Genomic DNA, 26,137 nt, shown 5'->3' with positions numbered 1-26,137 from the left:
TCCTCAAAATACCTTTTCAAAGGGGTGGTTACAGAGGCAACAACAATAAGGGCAGGGGCAAAACTAACACCACCCGTTCTGCCACCCCGCCCGCGCAATGACTTCCCTTCGCTCCCCCCAGACCATCCCACTCCGGTCGGGGGCAGACTACAACACTTTATCCACGCATGGGAATCCATAACATCGAACAAATGGGTGACCCAAATTATTCGGTCAGGGTACTGTCTCGAGCTAACATCTACCCCACCCAATATCCCACCAAGGCACCGTCCAATGTCTCAAGAACATTCCACACTGCTCAAACAGGAGGTGCTCTCCCTCCTCCAAAAACACGCTATAGAGCAGGTCCCAGTCAATCAGCAAAATCTAGGGGTCTACTCTCTGTATTTCTTAATTCCGAAGAAAGACGGGACCCTGAGGCCCATTCTGGACCTCCGGCCTCTAAATGCGTACATACATTCAGACCATTTCCACATGGTCACCCTGCAACAAGTCCTCCCGCTCCTCTGTCAGGGAGACTTTCTCACTACCTTGGATCTGAAAGACGCATACTTTCACATTCCAATACACCCTTCTCACAGGAAGTACCTCAGGTTTGTGGTGGACGGTCAACATTACCAGTTCACAGTTCTCCCCTTCGGGGTCACCACCGCACCACGGGTGTTTACCAAATGCCTAGCAGTCGTAGCAGCACACCTCAGACGTCAACATATTCACGTCTTCCCTTACTTAGACGACTGGCTCATAAAGGCCGCGTCCTACAACCAATGTGTGCATCATACCAACAGCACCATTCAACTGCTCCACCAGCTAGGCTTCACAGTGAACTACCAGAAGTCCCACCTCCTACCATCTCACACAAAGCAATATCTCGGGGCCACTATAGACTCCTCCAAAGGTATTGCCTATCCAAACTCAGCCAGAATCGCAAGCATACAAGCCTTGCGCCAAATGTTCCTTCCTCAACACTCTCTTCCAGCAAGAGTGTTTATGAAGCTCATCGGGATGATGGCATCTTGCATTTTCATAGTGCCCCATGCCAGACTCCACATGCGTCCACTCCAAGAGTGCCTAGCCCGACAGTGGAACCAGGCCCAGGGACAGCTAACTGATCTGGTGTTGGTGGACGGCCGCACCCATCACTCTCTGCAGTGGTGGAACACCACAAACCTTTCCAAAGGGCGGCCGTTCCTGGACCCGGTTCCTCAGGTGATTCTAACAGCGGACGCATCGCTCTCCGGCTGGGGAGCGCACCTCTTACACCTCACAATGCAAGGTCTATGGACGCCACAGCAAAAGTCGCTCCACATCAACCATCTGGAGCTCTTGGCGATCTTTCTAGCCCTAAAATCTTTTCAAAAACAGATTTCAGCCAAAGCAGTCCTCATTCGCACAGACAATATGACTGCAATGTATTATATTCAAAAACAGGGGGGGACATATTCTTCCCAGCTCTCACGCTTAGCCCAGAGCATATGGAGATGGGCAATTCCTCAAAACATCTTTCTCCTGGCACAGCACGTTCCAGGCGTACAAAACACCATGGCAGATCTGCTCAGCAGACAAACGCAACAACTGCACGAATGGGAACTGCATCCACAAGTTCTTCGCTCATTCTTCCAACAGTGGGGGCATCCTCAGATAGACCTCTTCGCCACCCACGAAAACAAAAAATGCCCAAGCTTCGCCGCCAGATACCCACGCCCATTGTCCAAAGGCAATGCGATATGGATGAACTGGTCAGGCAAATTTGCATACGCCTTTCCACCTCTCCCGCTAATTCCATTAGAGGTAAGGAAGCTACAACAGCACTCCCTCACACTCATTCTGGTAGCTCCAACATGGGCCAGGCAACCGTGGTACACCACACTACTACAGCTCTCGGTGGTACCACATCAAAAACTGCACCTGTCCCCGTGCCTCCTAACTCAGAACCATGGAGAAATCAGGCACCCGGACCCAGCTCAGCTCAACCTTGCGATCTGGCTCCTGAAATCTTAGAATTTGGGTACCTTAACCTTCCCCCTGATTGCATGAACATTATCAAGGAAGCCAGACGTCCTACCACAGGAGCATGCTATGCCGCAAAGTGGAAAAGATTTGTAGTTTATTGCCGTAACAATACAATCAACCCTTTAGATGCATCCATACAGCACATCATATGCTATCTGCTCTATCTTCACAGGTGTAACCTGGCATATTCATCCATACGCCTACACCTAGCAGCGATTGCTGCTTATCTACAGAACAGACAGCATTTATCACTGTTCAGAGTGCCCGCTATTAAAGCCTTTATGGAAGGCCTTAAACGAGTAATTCCTCCCAGGGCACCACCTTCCCCTGTATGGAATCTAAATGTAGTTCTTACACGGCTAATGGGTCCACCCTTCGAACCAATGCATAAATGTGAGCTACAGTTCCTCACCTGGAAAACAGCTTTCCTCGTAGCTATCACTTCCCTTAGAAGGGTTAGTGAAATACAAGCGTTCACTATACAGGAACCCTTCCTACAAATACATCACAGCAAGGTCATACTTCGTACAAATCCGAAGTTTCTGCCCAAGGTCATTTCCCCCTTCCATCTCAATCAATCGGTGGAATTACCTGTCTTTTTCTCGCAACCTCAATCTGTTGCGGAAAGGGCCTTACACACACTTGATGTTAAGAGGGCTTTACTGTACTACATACAAAGAACGCAACCTTTCAGGAAAACTAAACAATTGTTTGTTTCCTTCTCTCCACCACATAAAGGCAACCCCATCTCTAAATCAGGGATAGCTAGGTGGATTGTAAAGTGCATACAAATTTGCTATAAAAAGGCAAAAAGAACATTATCTGTTCCACCTAAAGCCCACTCTACTAGAAAGTTAGGGGCTTCTATGGCTTTTCTAGGGAACATACCCTTAGATGACATCTGCAAAGCAGCCACATGGTCAACACCGCACACCTTCACAAAACATTACTGTGTAGACGTGCATTCCAAGCAGCAAGCTAGTGTGGGCCAGGTTGTACTAAAGACACTTTTTCAAACCGCTGCAACGGATACCGGTGGTCGCCGCTAAGGTTGGGTACTGCTATATAATCTATGCTAAGTGTACAATCTGCAGCTCATATGCCTCGAACGGAATATGCTACTTACCAGTATGCATCTGTTCTTGGCATGTAGAGCTGCAGAGTTGTACATGCCCACCCGCCTCCCCGGCTACCTGTATCCGTTCCAGTCCATCTTATTTAGATACAACACACATGGGTTTCTCACTGTTATTACTACGCTCCATCATTTCCCTGTTGGCGAAAAACAATCTGAGGATGGAGCCGAAGCCCATGCGCAGTACGGACCGAAGGAGGAGTCACCGAACTCGTGACTTCCAAAGACTGTCCAAAGAACAAAAACAAACTGCAAACATCCGGCCCCAACACCAGATGGCGATCTATGCTAAGTGTACAACTCTGCAGCTCTACATGCCAAGAACAGATGCATACTGGTAAGTAGCATATTCCTTTCAAAACATTTGCTCCTGCTTGCCGGTAAGTAGAGCCATCACATTGTGCACATTTTTTGCGTTGCCCCGAAAGAGCAGTACCACATGTAGGCACCCCCCTAGTTTTATCTTTGTTTTCTTCCACACCCTCAGGCAACAGTCTATCATGACAAATTGAAACTGTTAATGTGTTGAAATTACTGTGAAATTTTTAACATGTGCTGGTGTCCACATCATGGAATGGGGAGTAGGGAGGGTGGTGATAAAATATGGACAAGAAATAACATTTCATAAGGTAACAACCAGATGTCTTGATGCATATGTCTAACCACAGATTGTTCAACATTAGAATAATTACCCAAGCAGAACCTCTGAAAAGGTGGATGGTCTGAGCAGTACACTCATACTAAAATGTCCTGCAGAAATGAGCAGGCAAAATAACCCTCTCTGGAGACCCGTCTGTCATCGCAATAGTGTTTGTTAAATGTTCACGGGCACCCATTTAGCAGCTTGGTAGATGTCTTGTACAGGAACAATCCTCATCAATGCTGTTGTGGTGTTTAGCTCTGGTGGAATTAGGTCATACACACCAGGGAGGATTTTGTATTTGGCCAGGGCATAGCTTGTCTTCATTGTACAGGATGATCAACCTTGTGATAGTTCTTTCTGTACTTCCTTTCCCTTCCCTCATGCCTTTGTTATAAAAGCAGAAGGGCTTCTTGGGTCAAACTGGTGAAGCCTTTCCTTCTTTTTTGAGGCATGTCAGAGCGAAAAATGCAGGTGATAGACTGACACAGGTGGGAAGACGATACAATGTTTGGCAGAACGGATGCTTGGGTTCTCAACACAGATTCTTCAGGAAAGAAAGTGGTGTATGGAAGTTACACTGACAGTTCCGGCAGTTAACTGACATGATGTGTAGAAGTGATCGTAATAAGGAAAGCTATATTAATGGTAAGGGGTGTAGAAAACTGCACATGGGCTTGATCGGTGTACACGTCAAACACGAGGACAACGTTAAGGTCCCATTGAGGCACAATGACCCTGGATATGCTTAGTTTCAAGACCCCGAGAGCAGCAGACTCTCGACTCAGGGGTCCAGAAACATGTCTTGTGGTGACAGTTGGCGAGCAGTTACTCAGGCAGGACACTGAAGTTAGGTCGTTTTTCAGGGGGCATCTCATAGATGCCCTCTGAGTGCATTTTTCATTAAATGCCACACTGGCATCAGTGTGGATTTAATGTGCTGAGAAGTTTGATACCAATCTTCCCAGTTTTCAGTAACGCCATTATGGTGCTGTGGAGTTTGTAATGACAAACTCCCACACCATATACTCATAATGGCATTCCTGCACTTACAATGTCTGAGAGGAGTTGGCCTAACAGCTAGGGCGGTCGACCTCGAATCTGGGGAACTGGGTTCGAGTCTCGGCAATGACGCTGAAATCCTGTGATTCTGGGCGAATCACTTAATCTCCCCGTGCCTAATAAAATGAATGTGTCCTCATGTAATGCAATTAGTGCTATGTAAAGCACTCTGATACCCGATTTGGGTCAAGTTTGCGCTATATAAAAGAATTGACTTAGACACTCTAGGGGTACAGGGCTCATGCACCTTTACCCTCACCACTTTATAGTGCACTTAGCTAGCGGGTGGCTTACCTATACCAGGGCAGTGGGTTGTAGGCATAGCACACAGGGATGTGTGCCATGTCGACTCTTCACTTTGTTCTGCACCAAAACACGCAGTCTTACATGGCAGTGTGTGTGTGTGAAGGTATAGGGCCTCTAGGGTGGCACAATAAGTGCTGCAGCCCTTCGAGGCCTTCCCTAGTTATAGTGCCCTTGGTACCTATGGTACCTTTTTCAAGGGACTTACATGTGGCCAGAGAGTTGCCAATTGGGTTTTGCAACAGTGCAGTTTAGGGAAAGAACATAGGCCCTGGGTGCCTGGTTGACAGGAACCCAGGGCACACTCAGTCAAAGTACGTCAGCATTAGGCAAAATAATGGGAGGCAACCATGCAAAAAAAGGGGCACTTATTGTGCTGCACCCATTGGAGACAGATTCCACTACAAGACCTGCATTTGCCATCGGACACAAGGGACCAGGAGGATGCATGAGGCTTAGCCATGAAGCCTCAGAGCCAACTTCATTGAGACCCATAATCTGAGCCTGAAACATCAGGATTATGTTCTGAATGTCCGACATTCACAGCGTAAGTGGGAATGCTTTGAATGTCTGTGTGTCCAAGATGGCCTCTATGAATGAACTTATCTGCACAGGTGTTAGATGGGACTTCAGTTCACTATTATTTGGTCAACAGTACTCAAACCCCCTAAATATAAATATCATGCCTCCCCAAACATGTTGAAAAAAATCAGCAACAGCAAAAATGTAAGTTCAACATATAGTTTCACCTTCTAAACATATATTTTGAGTGGTGTTCCTCCTAAGTATCAAGTAGGGAATATTGTGGGACCTTACTATCAAAGACAGAATAACAAGGGACAAAATATCGAAAGTTAAGTATTGATTTTCTATATCTAATTCCACATATATGTACCTTGATGTATACCGTCAAGGTAAGTAAATGTGGAGTTAAAAATAGTAAATCTATACTTCTTCTATATGCAGTTTTGATATTTTGTGGCTCGATATTTTGCATAATTGTAATTGAGGATCAGACATGCAGGTCACACAATATCTTAAATGTAGCATTATGCACAAAACAACAAGAAAACTTGAGAGCAGAATTTTAATTTTAGTTTTTTTCCCCCTCCTCTTTAGAGGACTGTACAGTCCATCTCTGGCCAATGAATGCACTGACAAATGGTGTCAGTACTGCTCCTGTGTCGCCCAGTGCTGTGCTGAGGGGCCACTCAGCTGGTGTCACCTGTTGTGCCTTCAGTCCGGATGGACATTTCTTAGCATCGGGGAGCAAGGACAGGGTAAGGAACAACTTTTAATAGCCTTATGATATTTTCTAGATTGAAGGATAGCTCCAATTGTGGGCTGTGCTAACTAATTGCTTATATTGCATGGATATTGATCTCTTCATGTTCCCTTGGTACTGGATCACATGGTCTATTCATCTACAGATGGCATTGGTTTAATATTGGGCCATTTGGTCTGTTCATTTATGAATTGACCCTGTGTGAGTCGGTCTTTCTCTTAGAAGCATATAGAGACAACTCAGACTCAGTATGTTGGCTTGCACCGCAGGTCTTAAAGGTTAGACGCTGAATTGATAACTTAAAGGCTACCTTATCTTAAATGTTGACATTGATGTTCGTTCGAACCTATGTAACACACAGCCAGCCTTTGTCTTTCTCTTCTGCTGTTTCCATTGGTCTCGTTTGTCCACTTTTCCCTATCTGTTATGTGTAGATTAGGTTCTAGTATTTGTAAAACACAAGTTAATTACTGAATTATGCTGTTTGTACTTCTCCCTTCCTACTGCATTTAGGCTTTTCTCTACTCTTGCTACCAATTGCTGTGTTAGTTTTGGCAGTTATACATTCAAGTCGAGTTTCTTAATAATGTAGCCTTTCTTGTTTTCTTTTCGTCAGAGTCTGTTGTGCTGGGACACAGTGTCGGGTGAACCATCTATGTCGAAGTCACTGCCTTCGTGCCATCGTGACTGGATCACAGGCTGTTCTTGGACTTCATCATCTATGCTGGTAAGTGAAAATGCTGATCCTAAATGTACTTGGAATGTATTGCTCAGAGCATTCATCATTAGCCACAAATGTCCTTATGCTTTTACCAGTTCTCAGCTCATGCTCCTACCTGAGTGAATTCACAGCTAAAGATGTGGATAGGTGTAAGAACTACATTGTTTGGCCATCAGATTTGGACTTTTATGCGAAAGTGGTGTTCATATTTTTTTTCTTTTTTTTAATATCATTTGTTTATTGAAAGCTTGCAATACAATACCAGCGTGTCACATGCTAGCCATCGGCGTCGCGCAATTGAAATCAGTGCAAGCAATTTTTAGTTCCATAAACATGGCATACAAGTATATACAATAGGTAGTAGCAACCATCTCCTGTAAAACCAAACATAACCCTCCTCCTCTCCCCTCCCCCAGGCACTATAACAATATGACTTACATAAATAAAACAGCTTGATTGCAAACAGGCACACATGAAAAACAGCACATTAACCTGAGTCCAATTGTATTAGACATTCGTAGTGTGGAAAGGAAAATACACAGCACCTTACAAATCAGGGTGACTCAGTAAATATAATCTCAGTGGGGCCCAGAAGTTCTTAGGCCGTGAAGATTCAGGTAGCTCTTCAGCATAAATCTCCAATTACTCCCGACAGTCGGTCCAATCGCGGACCCACTACCGAAATGTAGGCAACCCCTTTGCGCCCCAACTTTGCGCCACTGCCCGCTTGGCCATTAGTGTTGCCACAGCAACTAACCTCCTGTTGCATGGTTTCAAGGACGTCACATTACCTAGCAGACATAACTCAGGCAAACATCCCACCTGTTCCTGCACCACACCTGTGAGCACGCTCACAACTTTAGACCAGAACGCAGCTATTCCTGCACATAGCCAAGAGAGCTGTAAAGAGTCGGCATCTGCCTGCCCACACCTCACACAGCAAGCTGTATCACGCAGTCCAAATATCTGCAACTGCACAGGAGTATACTAGAGCTGGTGTAAAAATTCAAAATGTATGATGCGAAGGTTGCAGTTAGCTGTAAGACGCTCAGTCAGTTTACAACAAAAGTGCCAATGTTCTAAGGACAATACAGTGCCCAGCGTGTCATTCCATTTAACGTACGAGGGATGCATCTCTGCCTCCCGCTCGCGGAGAGATGGAGCGTATAATTTAGTGCTCAGCCCCTTTTGGTCTTCACCAGCGAGCACCGCCTGCAGTGCTCGCAATGCCTGAGGATTAGTTGGGTAATTAGGATATATATACCGAATTGCTTGACGAACCCCCACGTATGTGAAACACAGCATAGAACCATGCGTCCAACCCGCCTGCACATCCAGCAACGAGCGGAACTGACCTTGTTTATTCAAGTCCCCCAGTGTCTTAATTCCCACTGTTTGCAACGTGCGCAGCGCTGAGCACTCTGGCGCCTCAGATATGCCAGGATGCGCCATGACCGGCAATTTAGGAGCATAGAGGTAAGGCAGCTGCGCCCGTCTAGCCAATGTCCGCCAGGCCCAGGCGGTGCATTGCACCGGATTGATTTCCGTCCGGGGGCCTCCACTCCCACCCGAGAGGGCGGCTGCTACCAGCGGTAATGGAAGTATTGCGTCAGCCTCTATCGCCGTATGGGGAAGAAAACATTGTGGAAAAAAAGAATAATGCGCAAATTGTGCCTGTGTGCATAAGTAATATAGGCGCATATCCGGAGTTTCGAAGCCGCTGCGTTCAACTGATTGTACTAAAGTATCCCAGCTACAGCAAGGCTTCTTACCCCCCCAAACGAATGACAGGAGGGCTGTCTGCAACGCCTGAAAGGCAGAGACGTTCAGGTGGATAGGGATATTCACAAATAGATATAATAATTTTGGAATACGGCCATTTTGATCACCGCAACTCGGTCCACAAGCGAGAGGGGCAGGCGAGCCCACCGTTCAGCCTTTTCGGTGAGCTGTGTGATAGTGTGTCCGTAATTCATGGAAATTACCTGTGCAGGGTCTCTGTGTAACCAGATCCCCAGGTATTTCACCGGGTCCTGGGTCCATGACAGGGGAAAATCCATTTCAAATTCTCCAGTGCCAGCCGTCAGGGGGAATACCGTCGACTTGGCCCAGTTGATCCCTAAGCCGGAGAATCCTTCAAATTTAACATATTCGCACAATAATTCAGGGAGGTAGGTTGCAGGCTCACGGACATATAACACGTCCCCCCCCCCCGGGCCGGACCCTCTAGTCGCTGATGCGAACTTAAACACCTGGTTGACCAACTCACTCGATGCTATCCTCCCTAAGAAAAGACTACTCACCAGGGGTAAGAGAGTGGGCTCAGCTCCCTGGTACACGCCAGAGCTCAGAGCTTTGAGGAAGGGTTGCAAGAGGCAGGACCGGATCTGGAGGAGGGACTGGGGCGAAGTGAGCCGGAGAGAATACCGGGCAGCACTTAACATCTACAAATCCGCCATCCGGGCAGCGAAATCCAAGTTCTTTGAGGAGAGAATAGGACTCTCTTCTAACTCCTCGAAAGAGTCGTTTAAGGTCATCAGAGAACTTCTGCAAACCCCCTAACCTCCGGTCACTCATGACAACCCGCGTGAAAAATGCTCAGAATTAGCCACGTTCTTTAAATCTAAGATAGGAAACATCTTGGCGTCCCTCCCTCGGTTAGTGCAGGAGCAATCCTCCGAATGCAACCCTGGGTCTCAGCCTGGGGTGAGGACAGCAGAGCTGGACTCCTTTGGTCCAGTCACTGTGGACGAGGCTCTTGGGGTCTTGGTGACCCTGAAGAGTGGGTCTCCGAGAGATCCAGTACCGATGAAATACCTGAAGCAGGTAGCTTCTACCATCGGCGGCCCAGTGACGGACCTTTTGAATCTATCTTTCACCCAAGGAGTTGTGCCTCCCAGCTGGAAAGGAGCGGTAGTTAAGGCCCTCCTGAAGAAGCCCAGCCTGGATCCCGCTGACCTTGCTAATTTTAGGCCTATCTCCCTGCTCCCCGGCCTTAGCAAGGTGGCGGAGAAACTTGTGAATAGGCGCCTTTCGGGTTTTCTGGAATCCAACTCTCTCTTGGGTGACTCCCAAACGGGATTTCGCCCTGGCCAGGGGACGGACACTGCCCTGCTGGCAGTCGTGGAGAATGCCAGGAGCATTTTGGATTCAGGGGGATCGGTGGCAGTGATCCTCCTGGACCTTAGTGCGGCATTTGACACCATAGACCATCAGGTGTTACTCCAGCGGCTGTCGGGGGTGGGGGTCTCCGGGTTGGCCCTGAAATGGCTCGCGTCCTTCTTAGAAGATCGGACGTTTGAGGTCTGGGAAGGCCACGAGAAGTCAACATCGGTTCCCCTCCAGTGTGGTGTGCCACAGGGCTCATCGCTGAGCCCCACACTATTTAATATCTATATGGCCCCACTGGAGAGTGTGGTACTGCCACTGGGTATCAAGATCATCAGCTATGCGGATGATACCCAGTTGGTGGTTGGGCTTCCCCAGCCGGCGAACCAACCCGACCTGCTGCACACATGTTTAGCCAGGGTCTTCACCTGGATGTGCAACTCAGCACTTAAACTTAACGGTTCAAAAACCGAACTGATGATGCTGGGGAACTCCCCTCCCTCCTTGTCCCCTAGTAGCTGGCCTGGCTGTCTGGGAGCGCCACCTACCACAAAACAGGAGATTAAGAGCTTGGGGGTGTGGCTGGAGCAGGACCTATCCTTCAAGACACACGCAAAAAAGACCGCAGGCGTGTGTTTCTGCCTGCTCCGGTCAGCCCGGAAGATCCTACCCCTCCTCCCGATGGCCACTAGGAGGTTACTAATCCAGGGTCTCATCATTTCACGGCTGGACTACAGCAATGCGCTGTTTCTGGGGGCTCCAGAATCAACTCTAAACAAATTGCAACAAGTGCAAAAGGCTTTTGACGGACCTTCCCAGGCGGCAGTCAGCCCGACCTGCGCTGAAGGTGCTCCACTGGCTCCCTGTGAGAGAGAGGGTGAAGTTTAAAGCACTCTGCATGGCTCACAAAATCTTGCAGGGAAAAGGGCCCCCTATCCTGCGGAGTATGGTCCAACCTTATAAGGCCTCTCGCGCCCTCCGCTCAGACCACCAACATCTCTTGCAAGTCACGAAAGTAAAAAAAGCCAGGACTGGCGGTAGAAGATTTTCCGTCAACGTTGCAGCATTATGGAACTCCCTTCCGCATGCCCTTCGCTCCGAAACTGGCACCTTGCGATTTCGCAAACTTTTAAAGACTCATCTGTTCCCTACTTAGTGCTCTGCTGGTTTGGTGTGTACTCTGGACGAGCGCTGGGATGCCCAAGGGTAACCACGCGCTATACAAGACTCAATAATAATAATAATCATATCATCCGCATAAAGTGAAACAACCAGTGGTCACTGTCAAAAGCGCAATGCAGCAGAGGCATGCAATTGACGCAACTTACAGGCCAGTGGCTCCAAAGTCAGTGCAAATAGCATAGGCGACAGGGGGCAGCCTTGTCGTGTACCCCTGCTTATAAGGGATGCGTACGACACCCAGCCATTTACGCGGACTCTAGCGGCAGGTTCGGTGTATAACACCCTTATCCATTGCAGAAAGAAGAGGGGAAAGCCCATTTGTGTAAGGACAGTCAACATATAGTCCCAAGAGAAAGAGTCAAATGCCTTGGTGGCATCGAGTAGCACTGCTACAGCCTGAAAATCAGAGTCAAAATAGTGAAGAGTGGCAAAAAGGGTACGTAAATTGTGCGTGGTAGATCATGCAGGTAAAAAACCAGACTGGTCAGGTAGTACAAGCAAGGGTACCAGAGGGCGAAGGATGATCATTTTTACCAAAATCTTGGCGTCGATATTAATCTTTGAAAGTGGTCTGTAGGAATCGCAGCAATTGGGCGCCTTATCGGGTTTCAGTAGCATCACTATGAGAGCCTTTCGTAGCGAAGGCGGAAGACGTCCGGTATCGTACGCCTCCGCATATACCTCTAGCAATCTAGGGGCTAGTTCATCTGCAAATGTCTTGTAAAACTCGCTCAGGAGTCCATCTAACCCTGCAGCTTTACACGTGGGGAGGGACATAATCGCTTTACATTCTCCTCATCAAACAGTTGAATAAGATATTCTGTATGGCCAGGGGCCGGCCAGCCCGGTGCAACATCGTCCAAATACGAATAGATATCATTCGGCTGCACGATGTCCCTGTTTTTATTAAGGGCCGTAAAATATCTAAAAATGATCTCGCTGATGTCAGCTGTATTGTAATGAGCCTCCCCCGCCTCATCCAGCATTTCTGTGATATATTCTTGACTCCGCAGCACAGCCAATTTTTGCGCAAGGGAGCGGCTAGGCCAAACCCCCTCTCCATAATATCGGGCTTTACTGCGCCTGGATCTGTGTACCATCTCCTGGTCTGCAGTCTCATTAAGTTCATATACCAGTTCTTGGATTTTGGACAGGGTTTCGGGTAGCGGGTCCGTCTCATAGGCCCGCTCTAAAGCGGAAATATCAGTGGCCAGTTTGCGCATCCTGCGCCTCAGATCACGCAGTACTCCAGCCTGTGCCCCCATACAGACTCCCCGGATAGTGACTTTGTACGCTTCCCACATAGTACCTGCGCTATCAACAGAGCCAGTGTTTTCCCGAAAGAAGTTGCGAATAGCCTCTCCAACAGTGGCCCTGAAGACCGAATCTGTCAGCGAGGATGGCTGTAATCGCCACTGGAACGGTGGTCTCACACGCAGGGACTTGTACCTCCAAGAGCACCAACGAGTGGTTTGAAAGCGTTCGAGCTAAATGTCGTACCTCAATCGCCCATGCGCCTGCATCTTCAGTGGCCAGCCAGAAGTCTAGTCAGGATCACGTCCCGTGTACAGAGGAGACAAATGTACTCTCTCGCATCCCAGGGTGCTGTAGTCGCCACACATCCTTCAAACGTCCCACATCCATTAGTCCAAGCAACACCTCCGCAGCTTGTTTAGGTCGTGCTAGCTCACTACACATACAATCCGCATCCATATCTAGGCAGATGTTGAAATCCCCTCCCCATATTATCTCCGTATCTGGGAACCCCCGAGACGTGGCACCAAACATCTGCGAAAAAGGCCAGGTCATCAACATTTGGCCCATACACATTCACAAAAAGTACACTTGACCCCCCTAGCTGACCATGCAGCAGCGCCACTCGTCCCATATTGTCTGTCTCGGTGCGCATGACCTGTAACGGAATCCCTTTCTTAATCAGAATCATTACTCCCCTTGTGTAGCTGAAGAAAGAGGAAACTACACGCCCATCTAACCCCCACATTCTTTTCTGATGATTTTGTAAGGTGGGTCTCCTGCAGAGGTGCGATGTGGACATCCATCTTGTCGAAGTAGGCAAACACTCACCTGATCTTTTTAGGGGTATTGAGGCCACGCACATTACAAGTTAGGAGTCGTATTTTTCCACTCATTTGGTCAGTGGGTTGTAGAGTGACTTGGCAACTGGGCATAACAAATGCATGTGTGTGATAATACAGTGAGGAAAATAAAATTCACATAACCCAAAACAAAAAGTGCCAGGTTGCCACCCCCCTTTGCAACTCCCCCCTCCCACTTCAGCATCCCCAACTCGCCAAAGCCATCCCAACCCTCACTCTCCCCGTCCCAACTAAAGAACTGCAACACAAAACCTTGATGGGACATTCCCATAAAAGCGGCGTCAGAGTGCAACTATCCTCCCATCCAGTGGGAGGTGGCTGAGCAGAGATTTGTAACTGTGCCTGGCAGGGACATTACCAAGGTTTGTGCTCTTATATGAAAGTATGCATAGTACATGTGAGCACAGCGGTGTCCACCTGTGTAGAGGAGAAAAGAGAGACATACAACCAAGAGGCTCAGCATGGGTCAGGGCGAGGCCTGGGTATTTGGACATGCAAATTTGACGATAGGATAAGCTCTGCAAGCGTGCCCTATGGGCTTACTGTTCCTCTGTATCTGAAGGAGTTCGTGAGTCGTGCCGTCTTCTCTTGAGGTGCTTTACATGTTCTAGAGCTGCCTTGGGGTTGCTAAAAATGCGAGAGTCCCCATCCGGGCCTTTCTTTAGGCGGGCTGGGTACAGCATGGCTTAAGGGACCCCTTCAGTTTGGAGACATTTTTTGACCGCACCAAACTCCCTCCTTGCAGCTTGTACAGCGACAGTAAAATCAGGGAAGAACGAGAGTTTATTGCCTTGGTGTTCAATAGTGCCCCTCTCCCTGGCCAGGTGTAAAATGGTATCCCGATCCCTGTAATTCAATACTCTTGCAATAATGGGACGGGGAGGAGTGCCCGGGTCCCGTCGCGCAGCCAGCGAGCGATGCACCCGCTCTACAATGAACATAGATGAAAGCTGTTCTGTACCAAGGAGGTCTGTGATCAGTGTTTCACTAACTGTCTCCATTTTGCCCACATTGGTTGATTCTGGCAGGCCAGTAATACGAATGTTGTTACGTCTGGAGCGTGCTTCCAAATCCTCATTCTTAGCTTGGATGACGGAGAGGACCTTTTCCATATTAAGAGCCTTCCCTGCGACATCAGTGAGACCATCTTCCGCCGCAGACACCACCTGTTCGACTTACCCCATGCGGGCATTCTGCTTTTCTAACTGCGAGGACATGTGGTCTAGTCGATGATTAACAGCCGCCATAGTGCCCTCTATGGATTGGAGGGTGCGCTGCATGGCCAACAGTGTGGTCTCAAGAGTGGAGGACCCCCCCTCCTGTGCATCCGCCTTAGAGTCCGAGGCAGCTTTCTGCGGAGTCTTAGTAGATTTACGCGCCTCAAATGTGAGGCGAGGCTGGGATTTATCCGTTCTGCCCATGGCGCACAATGTCGAACCGGAGGGGAGGGGATGGAACACGGATCTCCAGACTCCCCCTGTAGGTCGCAAGTATGAGGCTGAAAGGACTCTCACTACGACTCGCTCTTCCAAAGCAGTCCAGTGGGGTACTCAAGATAAAAATGCTGCCAGTCATTCACTAACACAGGATTTCGCAGAATGTAGGGGTGTAAGTCCTGGCTAGAGTGCAGAGAAAAGGCCCCCTCCGTGTTATGCGCATTTGTGGCGACAGGCCCCACACGAAGTGCAGCACAACCAATATTCCGGTGGAAGTAGAGGGGCAAACGCTAACCCCTGGCTGCCGAGTGGGAAAGGAGGTGCCCACTCAAGTAACACAACTGTAGGGGAGAGCGCCTCAATGTAGGGGCATACAGAGCTCATTCCAGCACAATACCCAGGCCAAAGGGAGCTCCCACAGCAACAGCTCCCGAAGCAGCCTCACGTAGATGGTCCGTAGATATCTGCCAGCACCCCAGCGAAGGACAACACGTGAGCATGAGGCCTGGGGTCTATAGTCATATAAAACTCAGGGCGTCCCTCCCTCAGGGGCTCAGTACCACAAATCTCAAGCGTGTCTTGGAGGGCAGCCCAGTAATAACTGTGTAAATGTTAGCGGGCAGGCTAGAGGATGTATATAAGGAAGCGCCGCCACTCACGTCCTGGTGTCTCCCCCCGGAAGGACTTCATCAGCCGCCAGCTCCCCCCCAGGCGCCCGCCCCAGCTCACAGGTCGCGGCGCCGACCAGGAACCGTGCCCACCTCCGCAGCCACGAACCCCGGCCAGGCCGCACCCAACTCACCGGTACCAGCACCCTAAGGGTCACCTCCGCCAGCCGCCTACTTCGCTTCGACGCGATGTCCCGAGGTCTCCCGCCCGGCCGCAGCGGCTCGCCTTGCCGGTTCAGAGCTCGCAATCACTGCAGCAGCGCCCGATGTCTCGGCACACGGAGCTGTCTCCTCAGGGCATGGACAGCTGCAGTAGCGCCCGGTCCACCTCCAGCCGGCACCTCACCTTCGCGGGCAAAGAAGGAGGGCAGCAGTTGAGTCTCGCTAGTTGGGCGCCCCGGTGGCTGCCATCTTGTGTGCCCGCCCCGTGCCTCGGCACCTCCAGAAATCGGCCACTGTGGCGCAACTCCCCCAAAGCTGTGCAGGGGTCTCCGACAGCTAGGATTGCACAATTTTACACCGTGGATGCAGCTAATACAGGCGGGTTTTGGGTGGATGATGGCTCAAGCCGGGCAGAGCGACCCTAGGGTGCGGCCATCTTACCGTGCGCCCTCTAGCGCCCCTCAAAAGTGGTGTTCATATTAATCCCCTCTTCTTCTGTAGTAGTTAAAGCTCCTTTTGATGAATACTTTTAACTGCAGATTCCTTGTGAGAACCCTTTTCAGAGGGCCATGAGGCACACAGGGGTTACTGGGCTCAACCATGGGGGTTGAGGTCTTTTACTCCTGATGTCCCAGGAACCGACCTACTTTTGGATCCTGAGCAACTGGGCCAAGTACCCCTTCTGCACGTTGACTCTCAGTGGTAGCTATGGTCGAGTAGTCCAACGCTGCCTTGTGGGGGGTGAGGGGTGTGGGGAATACAGGTCTGTCAACCTGACTCATAACTCAGAGCACACAGCAATGACAATAAAAACAATGTCCAGTCCAATATTTATTTTTATAGTAAAAAGTATTTATTTTGTTTCTAACTGTACGCATTCAAAGCAATATTATGACATATATAAACAGTAATACATTTCCCCTTGAGGTGGGGGCTACGTAACCTGGCAGGGGTTATTTCTCGTTCACTGGTGGCCACATCCAGTGAATGCTCCGTAATGGGCTTTAAGTCTCACTTTTTGTAAAACAGTCAAGTGTCTTGGCACCGCAGTGCCTTCAACAATGAGTCACATCCCCCCCTCTGGGGTACAATAGACCTGTAACCAGTCTTACCCTCTCCAGCAACAAGGAGGCTAGCAATGTCCCAGTGAGTGCACCGGTCACGGGCACTCGTACTACTCTGGCCCTGTGCGTGGAGTCGGCTGCATTCGGTTCTCTCCTAAGCATTTGCAGCTGGCTCAGCAGTGATTGGAGGCAACGATCCAATCGGTGCAGCATCCGTCTCCTCTCACTGGGAGTTCGTTTGACGGGGCTCCCCACTGGACCTCGCGCCTTCCAACGCTCTCCTCTTCTTCACACAACACATTGGTCTTGGCAAGCAGGCATGAACTGGTGCTCCAGGCTCCAGGCTCCAAAGCATATGGTTTTGGTCTCCTTGGGTGATGTCCTCTCACCCAGTCGGGAGGCTAGCAGGCCTTGGCCCCCAGTCCTAGACACAGGGAGAAGTCTTGCAAATCTGCCCCTCCTCAAACAGCCTGTCTGGCTGCTTGGCAGATGACAAATTTGGGGTCTCAACCTCCCCTTCTTGTAGTCCATTTCCAGGCTCTTTGTTCTGCTTCTTTTAAAGTGTACACTTTTCTCTCTCTTCTTTCTCTTGAAAAGCTGCCTGTCACAACAGGAGAGACTCCAAAGCTGATAGTCCCACAAGACAGCAAACACAACAAGATGGTGAATGGAGTGCTGAAACTTTTCAAAAACTTAGAACCAGTCAAGAGATCTGGGCTAAACCCATTGTTCGTTTGCTCACCATGCCACCCCGGTTTGGGCCCAGCCATTTGCAAATCAGTCTTAACCCTGCTCCCCATGGGAACAGTCTAGCCTGAACTGCCAGGCCAGGTCTTTCCTGGACTGGAAACAAGCATCCTGGGATTGGTTTCGGGGTATCACCCCTCATCTGCCAGGCTAGCTTGAATCCAGTGGCACAGCACGCAAGGTCCCATGTCTGGGGATACCCTTGGCCACATATGGCGAACATAGCAAATACAACAAGATGATGGACGGAGAATTGAAACTTCTTAAACACTCACCCCCAGTCAAGAGATCTGGGTTAAATCAATCATTCTTTTGTTCACCATGCCACCCCAGTTTGCAGGATGGGCCCAAGCTCACTGCGCCACTGGATTCAAGCAACCCTGGCTGATGAGGAAAACCAGTCCCAGGATGTTTGTTTCTGGTCTGGGAGGACCTGGCTTGGCAGTTCGGGCTGGACTGTTGCCATGAGGAGCAGGGTCAAGACTGATATACATATGGCTGGGTCTAAACTGGGGTGGCGTGGTGAGCAAAAAAACGATGTATTTAGGCCCAGATCTCTGTACTGGGGTGAATGTTTGATTTGTTCGCCATTCCCTCCATCATTTGTTCTTTTTGCGCATATTGGACAGCTTTTGCTCCTACTACGGGACACTTTACGAGAGCGCACTAGAAGGGCAAGGCGAAGAAGCGGAGGCCTTTCTGGAAGGGCTACAGCTGCCTCACATAGAGCGGGAGGAGGCGGAGGCACTGGGCAGCGAAATAGACCTAGTGGAAATCAAAGGGGCAGTAGCTCGCATGGCGCGGAACAAGACCCCGGGCTTGGACGGATTGCCCATCGAATTCTATAGTCGGTACCTGGACCTGCTGGCTCCACGGCTTCAGGAGGTATACAGAGAGGCCAAGCATAAGGGGAGACTGCCGAGCTCCATGCGCGAGGCGCTGATGATCCCGCTGTTGAAGCCGGGCCGGGAGGGCTCGGACCTAGCGGCCTACAGGCCGCTGTCAATGCTGACAACGGACTATAAAATCCTCAGCACCATCCTAGCGAACAGGTTGCTACAGCATATGCCGCGGCTGATTCACAGAGACCAGTCGGGGTTTATCCCTGCCCGAAATACCACCGCCAATATCCGCCGCCTGATCCGCTTGTTAGGGGATCCGCTGGAGGGTGCCCACGCGCCGCTTGTGTTGTCGGTCGATATAGAAAAGGCCTTTGACAGCCTGGAGTGGGATTACTTATATAGAGTCATGCGTGGCTTTGGTCTCGGAGAGGGGTACATAGGATGGACGAAGGTCCTTTATGCCTCGGCGAGGGCGAGAGTACGGATCGGCGCTCTTGTCTCTGACCAGTACCGGATGGGCCGCGGCACCAGACAAGGGTGCGCGCTTTCCCCATTGCTGTTCGCGTTAGCAATAGAGCCCCTCGCGATAGAGGCCAGGTCGGGCCGATGCTAAAGGGGGCTGGTCTACAGGGGGGCTCCACAATTCATTTCCCTCTATGCTGATGACCTGCTTCTGTTCTTGGACGACGCAGCGGATGCACTGTCGGGCGCGCGGAGGCTTCTAGCGAAATTCGGCAAGTTCTTGGGACTGCGGGTCAACTGGTCCAAGACCTGCTTGTTCCCGTTGCGCCCTGGCGGCCCAAAACCGGACGTCCGCCCGGAGCTTCAGTGGGAGCCTCACTGCCTCAAATATTTAGGGGTCCATATATACCACTCCGCCCCCGATATACTGGAGGGTAATGTGGGTCGCTGTATAAGAGCGCTGAAGGGCAGTATGGCCTTTTGGGCCACTCTCCCACTCTCGATGACGGGACGCGTCTCGTTATTGAAAATGATCGCCTTGCCGCGCCTATTATATTACTTTCGCACGCTTCCAGTGTGGATACCGAGTCCGGTTTTCAGGCAGCTGCGCTCCTTGTTGGTTTCGTTCCTATGGGGCTCGGGTCGACGCAGGATTGCGTTGGCAACTCTGACAAGGCCGAAAGACGAGGGAGGCCTGGCAGTCCCGGACTTCGAATTTTATTACCTGGCGGCGCAGCTTCAGATCTTTACGCAAGAGGTAGCCCGGGTGTACCGGGCCCGGAGCAGGACAGGGAGGGGGGCACTCCCCGCCATGTGCTGGCATATATTACTCTGCAGCAGCGGCTGGTCCTTCGGGACTTGACTATGGAGGAACAGACGTTCCGACAATGCTGGAATCGAGCGCAGCGTAGGGCGGGGGGGCGGCGCCCATATGCGCCGGAGATCCCGTTGGGTATGGTGACAGCGCTCCCGCACGGGGGAGATTGGTCGAGCCTACAGGTCTGGGAGGAGGCGGGTCTCCAAATGCTGGGCGATTTATACGAGGAGGGAGAATTGCTCCCTTATCAGGCGCTGCGGGAGCGGTTCGATCTCCCGCGCGGGGACTACCTGCTGCACGCGGCGGTGACTGGGGCGATGCGAGAGTACTGGAGGGAGGGGCTCCGCGAGCCTCCTACGTCTGCGGCGTGCCAATACGCTATGATGTCGGCGGGCACCCGCAAGGCTGTCACCTGTCTCTACTCCAGAATGTTGAGCGAAACTTTACAACCGCTGACATCCCTGAAGGACAAATGGGAAGAGGATCTCCAAACAGAGATTCCCGATGCTACGTGGGCGGGCCTGGTTCGAAGGGCCAGAAAGAGTACGAGAAATGCCCGCTTCCAACTGATCCACTTCTATGTTCTCCACAGGGCTTACCTTACGCCGGGCAAAATTCGGAAATATTTTGGGGCGGAGGAGGCGGCATGCCCTAGGTGCGGCGCGATTGGAGCGGAGCTCGGCCACATGTTGTGGGATTGCCCCCGCCTGAGTGATTATTGGAAGGCTGTGTGCGAGACACTGACCGAGGCGACAGACAGGGAGTTGCAATGTAGTAAAGCAGTCTGCGTTCTGCACTGGTTCCCGCACACGCCCAAGAACAAAACCACGAGTAAATGTATTGATATGGGCCTCCTCTTAGAAAAAAGGGAAGTGACGAGACTATGGAAATCAAAGCTGGGCCCCACGCATAAGAGATGGCTTAAGGAGTTGAAGAGGTGGGCGGTGAGCGAAAGTACACTTAGGTACCAGCTAGCGAGCCGTAGAGAGGATGATAAGGCATTGGAGGCGGCCACAGCGTGGGAGGTGATGGTGCAGGCCCTGGGCAACAGTGAGACTGAGGACGGAGGGGTCCCATCGGACGGGGAGGGCAGCCCCCGGGCTACTCCAGTCGCACACACACAGTAGATAGGTAACTGCGACACAAAGTACCCAAATTCATTTATTCAAGCATCTGCCAGGCGTCGATGATAGCACTGTGGGGGGCGGGGAGGGGGGGCGATGGCAATCGGGGCTCGGATTGGGGAATGGGTTTAGTTGGGGAGGAGGGGGGGGGAGAAAACATTCCAAAGCAGAACATGGACGTCCTGGGAGTAAACTAAAGTCATTAGACACTGAGATCGTTCGGGGACCCTGTCCATCCTGTTGACGCTGCCCGGCCTCCGGGATGTGGGCTAATAAGCTGTGTACGAAGATATCCTGGCCTGCCAGAAATCTAGCACAGGAGGTTGAGACGCAGTCCCGTAATGTATGTACAGTGATGATCCTGTGATTCTGCAATAAAAACGGTTTAATAAAAAAAAAATCATTTGTTCTTTTTGCTTTAGAACCTCAACACAGGCCATGGGAGTGACTAGAGTTCACACCTGGATTTAGCCACAGTGATCTTTGCATTAAAAGGTTGATCCTGGGCTGCTCTGTTGATGTGTACAGGGTGAGTCTCTCTCTTCCTTCCTCCACTGTGTCCCACCCAGCTCGCAGGAATCCAGCAATATGCAAATCTGTCAGTGGGGGAGGGGGGGATTCCTTTAATCCCTAGTGTTCACCTGAAAGGGCTGGATTCCCAAAATGGAACCCAGGGCCTCCATGTAATGTACCATTGCAGGCACACTTGCACTCAGTGTACATACACAGCACACATACTGTCCAGTACTGTCACCTCTATGTATTGTGCTACCCCCAGGCACACACAAAGTCAGCCCACACATTCATTCTGAGCCAACTGCTAAGAACTGTAGCCTTTTTGCATGGTCATGGTGTGCTATTTGCAAACACACACCTACTGCCAGCATACACACTCACCATGCCCGCGCTTCACAACACTTCACCCGTCATGTATTGTATTTCCTGCACGCACACATGCACCTAGCACATGCTTCCACTGCACACACACCCCCATGCATGTACTACACAGCACTGCTCTGTCCCTGTATTATACCCTTCCTAGGCACACATATATCCAATGTAGAATCACCACTCTTGCACTATGCAGCACTCAACATCTAAATGATGTAGGCCAAGGGTCGGGTTAAGCACCTGGCAGCAGAATTTTAGAAAGGTGATTGAGTCCATAGGCCTCACTCCAGTGACTCATGTTAAAAAGACACAACACACCGAAGAGAGGAGGAGGTAAGCAGCCTTGCGTCCTCTTAGAAAGAGAGTGTTACCACAAGAAGTACGGTAGCACAGGCAGAAAACACACTCCATGTGCTTGCCTGAAAACAAACATCCAAAAAATCACACTTGGGCAGTCTCAGAAATGTATGAGTGCTGAAGGGAGGGAAGGTCATCCTCATGGAATAGGAAGCCTCACACACAAAACTGTGTCATGCTTCATCATCAGCAATCTCTCCCCACCCTGGAAGGACAGAACCTCCAGGACGTGCTCAACCTCCTGTTGGACTTGGCGCAGAAGGGAGTTTATAGCTAAAAGCTACTGGACAATAAAAGGATCCAGGTCAGTGAATTAAAAGTACCTTAATGTATCCCGACTATTTGTCTTTGTTAATGAGTACAGTAGGTAAGGTTCAAAGAAGTTGTGAGGCAATAATGTGAGAGCAATGACGAACACTGCCATAAAAAGTTAGGCCTAACTTTCGGGTGGGATCGTTTGCCAACGATAAAGCATGACACAGTTTTGTGTGTGACTTATTGGAGGCTTTTTTTCATGCAAGAACACTAATTGTTTTCTACACGTTAAAAAGAACCTGTTCACTACTACTAATCACTACACGGTATGCTGCCACCCCGCACTTGTGCTGCTCAACTCTTAGTGGAAGCATTAGCATTGCACCTCTGAGGGTTGCTCTTTGTGCGCCCCTCCCAATAAGATCACAATCCATCAGACAGGCCTATGTTATGGCACACACGCATGATCTGCGCTTGCTTATGACAGCAAAAATCAGCACTAGGGATCCGGACAACAGTACAGGTGAGCATGCAGGGCAAGCGTACAAGTCCATTACCATGCAGAGGACGTTTCCTTCCCAACATTCCTCGTCTTGTGAATATCCCCAGGCACCAGACTGGATCTGAAAAATTCAATCCAGTATTCCTGCTTTTCATCGGTTGGCGCCATGTGATTCTGCTTCAGCGCCTTTCCACATCAGAATCGAGGAGTGAAACCGCATATAAGCACTATCAATGTCTGCTGACATCAGTTCCAAGGTCTGCAACTGTGCCCAGGGTTTTAGCCTTGTAGGGACTTTCGCAAATAGAAGAGGTGTGCCTCTGGTGCTTGGGTTTGTCAGACGAATCGGAACAACTTCAAAGACTGCACCCATATGAAAGCCATCCAAGATCAAGAGGCAAAGCTCTATATGGCAAAGCACTTAAAGGCTTAGTGCTAGTCATTCTCCAAATAGAAGGCAAGAGCGCGCAACTGCTCCTTGTCCCGCTGTCACTCCTGAAGCCGTTTCCGAGTCTGATCGAAAAGCCTTAAGAATTCCAAATGGATCTCAGCCCATTTTCTTGACTCATTAGAGAATGTGCAAGGGTGTTACTGTGCCTATCAGTCCCTATCCACCGAGGAACCCATTCCATCTCTGGTCTCAATGCACCCTGAATTTGTGGGCCCATCGGCAACCTTTTGAGAGACTGCTGCAAATGTTTTGGACCCGGTCTGTTCTCACTGGCATGCCAATCGCCTAAGGACCTGCAGGGTTCACCAGCTGAGTTACCCCCGAAGACATCCTAGTGACTCGAGGCTGAGCCAGGAGAGTGCGGTACCTGAAGCATTTGAGCGTGCACTTCTGTCGTGCAATCAGGCTTCCTCTTCAGAGGAGAACTTCCTGTCTCAGCAACAGGGCAGGGTCTTCCCACTAATTCTGCACAAGCTACACCAACATTTGTGTAGATGGAGCAACAGCAATTAACTGCCTTTGATATGCCATTTGAAGTGGTAGATGTGATCCTTGCTGCTAGGCACCCTTCCATGAAATCCATTTATGCTGAACGCTGTGACAAATGTGTGATCTTGTGTGACATTAACAAGACAATCAAAGCTTTAGGACGTCTGTTTGTTTTATCTTTCGCCTAGCAAGACCTTGCAGTGGGAACTATTACAAGTTATTTGTCAGCCATTTCGACCTTTCTATGTCTACCAGACCAATTGTCCCTTTTTAAATCACCGTTTGTGTTGTCACAGTGGGACCATAACTTGGTCTTGATGTTGCTCATCAGCTGCTCACTGCATCTCCTGACTCTAAAAACCAGCTCCTTCATTCCAATTGCATTAGCTGGTCATGTGAGTGAACTTCAGGCACTTTCAGTGGCATTACCAACAGCCTTACACCACCTTTTCTACAGAAACATTGGTACTGAGGACTCGAGCAGCATTCTTACTAAATGTCATGACTTCCACGTTAGGCAGTCCATCACTCTTTCAGCTTTCTTTTCTCCTTCTCAGTCATTTTCGGAGGAGGATAGGCTCCATCAGTTGAATCCGTAAAGGGCTTTAAGATTTTATATTGATTTCAAAAAGGCCAATAAATAGATGATCAACATTTTTTGGGGTTCCTCGGGACATTAAAAAAGTGAAGGCTGTGCAGAAGAAAACCCCGTGAAGGTGGATAGTCCTCTGCAATAAGATCTTCTATGCTCTGGCCAAAAAATCAGACTTCAGAAGGTCTGAGAACCTGCTTGATCAGGAATAGAGCTTCTTCCATTGCCTTGGCGTGTGGAGTGCCTGTCCGTGACACCTGCCAGACTGACATGTGCATTAATGCATACATTTGTGAAGTACCAGTCCATTCTCGAAGCACTACAAGGACATTTGCCGGCTCAGTCCTGTAAGACTGCGTGGTCTGTATCCACTCCACTGACCCCCCACCTGGGGATGATGCATTGCTTTGTTATCTATTCTAAGGTGAGCAATCTGCTGTTAGAAGTATCCATCAGAAGAGCAAGTTACTTACCTTTGGTAACACTCTTTCTGGTTGATACTCTATCGAACCGCAAATTCCTCACTACCTTCTCACCTCTCCATTCTGTGGAATGGTCTCTTTTTGGTATATAAAAAGTTCCCAAGCTAGTATTCAGTACACTGTTACCAACAGTTGTTCATGTTGTGTGTCTGACAGCCTGGAAAGGAAAAAGACAAGAAACCAACATCCGCACACAGGGATGGTGCTTATATGTGGCTCTGCTCCTGTCACTTCTGAGGCAGTGTGGAGTCCGCACGGGCACCACCTACCTGTGGGCTGGAGTTTTCCAGATCCATTTTGGCACCTGGGCCATTTTCGAAAGATAAGGAATCTGCAATTTGAGTATCTACCAGAAACAGCATTACCAAATGTAAGTAACTTGTTCGCCTTGACTAGGAGTAGTGTGAAGGGTAGCTACAAATAACCCACAGAGTTACTACCACCCGTTTCTTATAAAGAATCACATTGAGGATAACTTTACATTTTTAAAAAGACTTAGCTGCCAATAGAATGATTGCAATCATTTGTTTGATTGTAGTTTTACGGGTAAGACTGAACATACCTGTAGTGTTTGACTTGTTAAATATGTTCAGTGCTGCCAGTTTTATAGAATAATTACGAGAAAATAGGATTGTCCTTTTGTGGGGCCTCCCTAATTTTCTTTTACATGGTTGAGTGAGTGTAACAAAGCATTTGAAAGCCATTGCACTACACCAAACCTAAGGCACAACTGCATGTGGAGGAAGACTCGCTTCTGGCTCCTCTGCCTTGTCAGCAGTAACTTTGGAGGACGAACGCCATCTTTATTAAATAATCTGATGCTATTCAGATATTTCAACCATTGCGTTATGTTGATGGTGAAGAGGATGATGATGAAGAGGAGGAGGCATCTTAGTTACTCCACCCACACTATATAGATGCGTTTTGTAACTTTACCTGCAACATTCCAGCTCCTTGGGCGCCTCCTCAGCATCTGCCCTGGATCTGCCCTATGGGTCCCTGACTGACAGAAGGGCCTCATTTTCATTAGTGGTTCAGAGGGCAGTAGATGTTTTTAGATCGCTGCTTGCCACTGAGGAAACTAAGTCTAATTTTGTAGTCCAGATTCTGCAACCTGGACTTTTTTCTCAGGGAGCATTGGTTGCTATTTAGCAGTGCTCTTGTTGAACTATTCATGGCAGATTAGTCTAAGCCATTTTTTGGTTTTATTAGGCACCATAGATCAGAGCC

General features: G+C 49.6%; 1 protein-coding gene across 3 annotated transcripts in view; it reads left to right on the top strand.

Annotated features, from left to right (window-relative positions):
* The window catches only part of TEP1 (telomerase associated protein 1), a 1,383,286-nt gene that overhangs the window by 949,528 nt on the left and 407,621 nt on the right, over positions 1-26,137 (top strand). For all 3 annotated transcript variants that reach the window (XR_014966740.1, XM_085618536.1, XM_085618535.1), the window contains exons 42-43: positions 6,273-6,433; positions 7,055-7,165. Coding sequence is in view for 2 of the 3 variants with exons in the window: in XM_085618536.1 (XP_085474662.1) it covers positions 6,273-6,433; positions 7,055-7,165 (272 nt within the window). In the remaining variant the exon portion in view is untranslated. The remainder of the gene's footprint in view (positions 1-6,272; positions 6,434-7,054; positions 7,166-26,137) is intronic.

This window comes from Triturus cristatus, chromosome 7 (assembly GCF_964204655.1).
Source record: "Triturus cristatus chromosome 7, aTriCri1.1, whole genome shotgun sequence".
Classification (NCBI taxonomy): domain Eukaryota; kingdom Metazoa; phylum Chordata; class Amphibia; order Caudata; family Salamandridae; genus Triturus; species Triturus cristatus.
Note: the sequence above shows the minus strand (reverse complement) of the source record. Positions and strands in the feature narration are given on the sequence as shown.